Genomic DNA, 7,826 nt, shown 5'->3' on the forward strand with positions numbered 1-7,826 from the left:
AAAAGTCTTGTCAGTCTTTGTATTACACAACGTGAATACAGGAGTCTGCGAATAAATTTGCGGAAAATAGGCAAGGCCGTAGGCGTCTATGACCAAAATAACCGAAGATTATCATAGAATGGTCAGTCAAAGTGTCTGAACCAGGAATCAATACAAAATGAACATGCACCAAACTACACATGCAAATAGTTAGTTTAATATATATATATATCCCATAATGTACAATAAAATTATGACCATTCAAATGATTGTAGTCATAGGGCTTCTCTATTCATACACTAAATCGGCTCATTACAGACACTCTAAATGAGCTCACCCACACCTCAGAGTGTGTTAAGAATGCATGAGGGTGCCCTGCTTTAAAGCCAACGTGCACTGGGTTGCGGTCCATGATGGCAAGAACCCTCTCAACATCTGGCAACACACAGGCTTCCGATGACAGTGGCTCAGATGTGGAGTTAACTGCTGAAGTCGTTCTGCATTGGCTGTGACAAAGTGAGTGTTTAATAAAAAAATAAAATTCATTTTTATACATCATAAATAGAACGAGGCATCAGTTTACTGTCGTGTCGCATCCAGTGCAGACAGTCACCAATTATAATTGTTTCTATAATATTTCGTCGCACTGCTCGCGTCCAGTGTAGACACGGCACGCCTAGTTATCTATCATGGTAATTTGCAGGTCGTGTCAAAGATAAATAGCTGTATTCGGTACGTTTGACTCGTGTATGATAATTTTCTTCCAAATACAATTCCGCTCCCGGAGCCACCCCAAGCGTGGGCATGCCTCCGCAAGCGGTCCCGGCAGCTGTCTTTCCTACATCTCGCATGCCTGCTCTTCCTTCCACCATGCCCCTACCCATCCCTCCGACCACTCCCGCCTCAGAATCACCCCCTTTAATGCCAGTCCATCCCTGTTCACTCAAACTCCCGACCCACCACGGCTAACCCCCTTTTTTAACATCATCCAATCCATCTATAATGACTCATCCCAACAGCACCCTGCTCCCGCAGGAGCCTAGCTGTATTTCCCCACTGCCGCAGCAGTGTCTGCTCTCGCAGGAGCCTTTTCTGTATTTCCCCACTGCCGCAGCAGTGTCTGCTCCCGCAGGAGCCTATCTGTTTTCCCCCACTTCCGCAGCAGTGTCTGCTCCCGCAGGAGCCAGCCCATCCTGTTCACTCAAACACTTGACCCACCACAGCCAACCCCCCCTTAATGTCACATAATCCATCCACAAGGGCCCATCCCAACAGCACCCCGCTCCCGCAGGGGCTTTACCTGTTTTTCCCCACTGCTTTGGGGTTTTTCCCCACTGCAGTGTCCGCTCCCGCAGGAGCCTTTCTCTGTATTTCCCCACTGCCGCAGCAGTGTCTGCTCCCGCAGGAGCCAGCCCATCCTGTTCACTCAAACACTTGACCCACCACAGCCAACCCCCCCTTAATGTCACATAATCCATCCACAAGGGCCCATCCCAACAGCACCCCGCTCCCGCAGGGGCTTTACCTGTTTTTCCCCACTGCTTTGGGGTTTTTCCCCACTGCAGTGTCCGCTCCCGCAGGAGCCTTTCTCTGTATTTCCCCACTGCCGCAGCAGTGCCTGCTCCCACAGGAGCCCTATCTATATTTCCGCACTGCCACAGCAGTGTCTGCTCCCGCAGGAGCCTTATCTACTTTTCCCCACTGCCGCAGCAGTGTCTGCTCCCGCAGGAGCCTTCTCTGTATTTCCCTACTGCCGCAGCAGTAGCCACTCCCGCAGGAGCTTTTTTCTCTTATCTTATCTACCTCTCTCTTTCAGCATGGAACGCTTCCACAAAACCTAAACCTTCCTAGATACTGCTGCAATAAATGTACACCAAAGGACGTCCAGCACCCCTCTAATATTAAGCCTTGTTTTGGAGAGTTATAAATGCACGTATCTGGCTGCTGTCCTGTTTTAAATTGCTTTTTGGGGGAGCGCTTTTTGGGCCGGGCTGAACACCAACCTCGGAGCCCTCTCCCTGGACAGCACACCAAATACGCATAACCCTTTAATTCAGCAGTGTCCGCTCCCGCAGGAGCCTTTTTGGTTTTCTCCACTGCCGCAGCAGTGTCTGCTCCAGCAGAAGCCTTCTCCCTATTTTCCCCACTGCCGCAGCAGTGTCCGCTCCCGCAGGAGCCTTATCTGTATTTCCCTACTGCTGCAGCAGTGCCTGCTCCCACAGGAGCCTTCTCTGTATTTCCCTACTGCCGCAGCAGTGCCTGCTCCCACAGGAGCCCTATCTATATTTCCGCACTGCCACAGCAGTGTCTGCTCCCGCAGGAGCCTTATCTACTTTTCCCCACTGCCGCAGCAGTGTCTGCTCCCGCAGGAGCCTTCTCTGTATTTCCCTACTGCCGCAGCAGTAGCCACTCCCGCAGGAGCTTTTTTCTCTTATCTTATCTACCTCTCTCTTTCAGCATGGAACGCTTCCACAAAACCTAAACCTTCCTAGATACTGCTGCAATAAATGTACACCAAAGGACGTCCAGCACCCCTCTAATATTAAGCCTTGTTTTGGGGGGTTATAAATGCACGTATCTGGCTGCTGTCCTGTTTTAAATTGCTTTTTGGGGGAGCGCTTTTTGGGCCGGGCTGAACACCAAGCTCGGAGCCCTCTCCCTGGACAGCACACCAAATACGCATAACCCTTTAATTATAAGAAAGTGCGAACTCGTGAACCGTAACCGGGACAAAGCTGATTGGCTAATCCCAACATATAGAGAATTACAGTAATCCAGCCTGGAGGATATAAAGGCATGGATTACTTTTTCAAAATTTTTGAAGGAGAGAAAAGACTTTACTTTTGCTAGCATTCGCAACTGAAAAAAACATGATTTCACCACCAAGTTTATCTGCTTATCAAATTTCAGAGAGTCATCAAAGACAACACCGAGGTTTTTCACTGATGTCTTCACATAAGAAGACAGCCCACCAAGATTAGCTTTGGGATTATGAAATGAATCTGAAGGATCAAAGACTATAATGTCTGTTTTACTCTTTAAAATTCTGAAAGTTTAGAGACAGCCAGGACTTTACATCTGACAAGCAAGCCCTGAGAGTATCCAAACCGTCTGAATTACGTTTTAAGGGCAGATAAACTTGGGTGTCATCAGCATAACAATGTAATGACAGCCCATACTTCCTGAAGACAGAACCAAGTGGGAGCATGTATATTGAAAAAAGAATGGGAGCCAAAATGGATCCCTGAGGAACCCCACATGATAAAGAAGCAGCACTAGAAAAATGATCTCAAATATTAACTGAACAACTTTGATTTGAAAAATAAGATTTAAACCAATTTAAGGCACTACCCTTAATGCCTGTGCATTGCTCCAACTGAGCAATAAGGACTTTGTGATCGACCGTATCAAATGCAGCGGTCAAATCTATGAGCACAAGCACAGCATAGTTGCCAGAATCACAGGTTACTAAAATATCATTTAAAACTTTCATCAATGGCCTCTCAGTAGAGTGATGTTTTTTAAAATCGGATTGAAATATTTCAAAAATCATGTTGTCATCTAGAAAACCCTGCAAATGCTGTAGGACAATTTGCTCTAAAATCTTAGCGATAAATGACAAATTTGAGATAGGTCTAAAGTTGGCTAACACTGTGGGGGTCTAAGTTCTGTTTTTTTAGTTCTGTGATACAGGTGCATCTCAATAAATGACAATGTCGTGGAAAAGTTCATGTATTTCAGTAATTCAACTCAAATTGTGAAACTCGTGTATTAAATAAATTCAATGCACACAGACTGAAGTAGTTTAAGTCTGTGTTTTTTTTTTTTAATTGCGATGATTTTGGCTCACATTTAACAAAAACCCACTAATTCAACAAATTAGAATACTTCATAAGACCAATAAAAAGACCTTTTTTAGTGAATTGTTGGCCTTCTGGAAAGTATGTTCATTTACTGTACATGTACTCAATACTTAGTAGGGGCTCCCTTTGCTTTAATTACTGCCTCAATTCGGTGTGGTATGGAGGTGATCAGTTTGTGGCACTGCTGAGGTGGTATGGAAGGCCAGGTTTCTTTGACAGTGGCCTTCAGTTTATCGGCATTTTTTGGTCTCTTGTTTCTCATTTTCCTCTTGACAATACCACATAGATTCTCTATGGGGTTCAGGTCTGGTGAGTTTGCTGGCCAGTCAAGCACACCAACACCATGGTCATTTAACCAACTTTTGGTGTTTTTGGTAGTGTGGGCAGGTGCCAAATCCTGCTGGAAAATGAAACCAGCATCTTCAAAAAGCTGGTCAGCAGAAGGAAGCATGAAGTGCTCCAAAATGTCTTGGTAAACAGGTGCAGTGACGTTGGTTTTCAAAAAACACAATGGACCAACACCAGCAGATGACATTGCACCCCAAACCATCACAGACTGTGGAAACTTAACACTGGACTACAAAAAAATTTGAAATACAAAACTTGCTCTCATCTGAAAAGCGGACTTTGGACCACTGGGTAACAGTCCAGTTCTTCTCCTTAGCCCAGGCGTCTCTGACGTTGTCTGTGGTTCAGGAGTGGCTTAACAAAAGGAATACGACAACTGTAGCCAAATTCCTTGACACGTCTGTGTGTGGTGGCTCTTGATGCCTTGACCCCAGCCTCAGTCCATTCCTTGTGAAGTTCACTCAAATTCTTGAATCGATTTTGCTTGACAATCCTCATAAGGCTGCGGTTCTCTCGGTTGGTTGTGCATCTTTTTCTTCCACACTTTTTCCTTCCACTCAACTTTCTGTTTACATGCTTGGATACAGAAGATTTTGGCCATATTGGCCATCTAAATCATTCATCCCACACTATCAACAGGCGCATCATGTAAGCTACACTTCTTGTACTTCGTTTGGCCACCACAAGGTGTCACTGTGGCCTCAAAGCTTACACCTGGCCTACTCTGGCTCGATTGCTATTCCTGAGGTAAAACACGCCCTCCTCATTACCCTATGGACAAAGAAATGTAGAAATAAAGAAATGTGGAAATAAATATGTAAATAAATACATACATGTGAAAATAAATAAAAGTGGAAGTACATAAATGTAGAAATAAATAAAAGAAAACATAAATGTGGGGGAAAAAAATACATAAAGAAATAGAATTCTAAATAATTATTTATTTTTCATTTTTTACTTTTCTTTGTATATTTATTTATATTTGCTTTTTTACATTTCTTTGTACATTTCTTTATTTATTTCTAATTAAGTCAGCTTTGGCATTCCATACCATAAGGGTACATATTACAATGGTACTAACATGCACCCTTTAGAGGTAAAGAAGGAACAAAGGTGTCCCTTTGAGGGTACTGCCCCAGGGACGAGCTGTTGTAACCCTAAAGGTACAATCTTGCACATTTTTTCCCGGAGAGTGTAAGTATTAGGATGTGTGAGTATTTGTTTGTGTGTGTTAAAATTAGATGTATATGTATGCGCATTACATCATTACTTACTCGATGAAGACTTGTTCTATTATCTGCTGATTGCAACTTAAAACAGTAAAAATATAAATAAATAAATATCAGAAATGGAAACTTCCCAAATCAAGAGATTAACACATTAATAACATCTGGTCCATGTTTGCCTAACTGTACTAAACTCACCTGTTCTGATTGGTGTTCAGGTAAATGAGCCTGTGAAGAAAGACATACAATGTCATGAGGAGAGATCTTTGTAAATATGTGTGACTGTTCAGTTTTCTTCTCAGAGATCACATTTAAGTTGTATTTCTCATGTTTGACATGTACACAGAAAATGCAGTGTAATGAATTACTTGATTATACATCTTAAAATATATGTACACCTTTTTAAAGGGGTCATGAAATGCAGTTTCAGATTTTTATATTATGTTTCTCAAGTTTAGTTTATGAAGCTTTTTCCCCAAAAAAGGTCCAATATTTGTAAAAATTATTTTCACACTGTGAAACATTTTTAAGAGGCGTTACCCTCTTGCAGAAATCGAAGCAAACACTCACTGTTATGATTGACTAACTTTTTCCTGTCCATTACAGTGGACACCTGGACTAAAGCAATATATATATGGGCGTTTATGTGCATTTGCTGGTTGATTTGATAAATATATGATTGTGTGCACTGTAGCATCAAAGTATGTGTGTGTGTGTGCGCGCGCGTTTTTGTGATTTCGTTTTTATGAGGACACAAATTTGTATAATGACATGGATATGACACAGGTATATTTTGAGTGACCCCATATTTCAAAAGGCTTAAGTCATTCAGAATGAGTTTTTTTGAAAATCTAAAAATGTAGAACGTTTCCTGTAAGGGGTAGGTTTAGGTGTAGGGCAATGGAAAATACAGTTTGTACAGTATAAAAACCATTACGCCTATGGAATGTCCCCACAAATCACAAAAACAAACCTGTGTGTGTGTGTGTGTGCATTTGGTGGATTTTCTTTTTATCATCATAAACCTCTTCACTGTCTCTGACTCTCTTTACAGCCAATGAAAAACTAAATGGTCTTTTATAGTCACTTTGAAGACAAATCAATCATAATATTAAAAATAAATATTAATGCTTATAAAACATTAACATTAGAATCTGTAGCTCTCTATTTTAACTTTGAAGTGTTAATTAAAGGAAAATTTGATTTTTATCAGGCTCCTATGTTTAGGTTCAAGTAATTTTACTTTAATGGCAATGTATAGGTCCTTTTCTATGCCATTAAAGTGATGGTACAAAAAGTGGTTTTGGTCTACAGTATATAGCTAATTTTGCCCTTCAAGGGGGGTGAATTTTTTTTTTATAACTCATTAGTTTAAATTATATTAAGCCTTAAAGTTCTGCATAATTAAGGGTGTGGCCACTTGAGTGACAGGTGGATTGCCGCTCCTGTCACTACTGTCGAGCTAGGCGGGCGTGGTTTCAGCAACCAGGCACCTCAGCTCCACCCACGTCCCACCTCTTTGCCCATTTTCGATTATCCAAGAGTTACGCATGGTGTTGGTAGCATAATCTGATAAGTAGCATTATTTGTTAGAACACCGGCGCTGCCCACTTTAGGCATTCAAAAATGCTCTTCCAAAACCTACGGGTAACGTCACGGACACTATGTCCATGTTTTATACGGTCTATGGTAAAAACATGCCAGGCAGACATTTGTATGACGTAAGCAACACAGCTACAAAAAATAAAATTGATAATGGGTGTGTTAGATTTATAGTGTGAGAATAATCAAGCACTGACAATAATCAGTCATATTTGCGCCCTGACATACTGTACTGGTCAAAAGTTTGGACACATTACTATTTTTAATGTTTTTGAAAGAAGTCTCTTATGCTCATGAAGCCTGCATTTATTTGATCAAAAATACTGTAGCAAATTAGCTCAAAAGGGAAATGTATATAAATAATTACAATTAATTATGATTAATTACAATTATTTATATCAGCTGCCAGTAGTAACTGTAGCAGAATTAAATTGCCATCAACCAATCTGTTCATCCAGCGAACATTCAGTGTAAGTTCATATCAAATCAATATATGGCCACAGAAAATACTTTCTTACAGTATTAATGCATTAGAGCATGTAATAAGGATCAAAATCGTAAAGGGACAATTAATTTGCAAGGCAGAATCAGAAACTGATTAACTGAAACTGAGAAAATTTAATTTGTGCACAAGAGTTTTATTAACTAAACACTAACACAAACTAGTCTAACAAACAAACAATCACTCATATATGGGAAAGGGCAAATGAGGCATGATGGATGAAACCATCAGGAAAAACCAGAGAATGAAGCTATGGAAAATGAGTCAGTTAACCACCTGAGTTGTAGCAGAATTAAATTGCCATCA

General features: G+C 41.2%; 1 protein-coding gene across 1 annotated transcript in view; it reads right to left on the reverse strand.

The window, feature by feature from the left end:
* The window catches only part of LOC107592359 (histo-blood group ABO system transferase-like), a 20,071-nt gene extending 13,128 nt beyond the window's left edge, over positions 1-6,943 (reverse strand). The window contains exons 1-3 of the mRNA XM_016281860.1: positions 6,921-6,943; positions 5,615-5,644; positions 5,465-5,500 (exon numbers count right to left, since the gene is read on the reverse strand). Coding sequence (XP_016137346.1) covers positions 5,465-5,500; positions 5,615-5,644; positions 6,921-6,943 — 89 coding nt within the window. The remainder of the gene's footprint in view (positions 1-5,464; positions 5,501-5,614; positions 5,645-6,920) is intronic.
* Positions 6,944-7,826: the final 883 nt, after the last annotated feature.

Source organism: Sinocyclocheilus grahami, unplaced genomic scaffold, assembly GCF_001515645.1.
Source record: "Sinocyclocheilus grahami isolate Dianchi unplaced genomic scaffold, SAMN03320097.WGS_v1.1 scaffold152.1, whole genome shotgun sequence".
Lineage (NCBI taxonomy): Eukaryota > Metazoa > Chordata > Actinopteri > Cypriniformes > Cyprinidae > Sinocyclocheilus > Sinocyclocheilus grahami.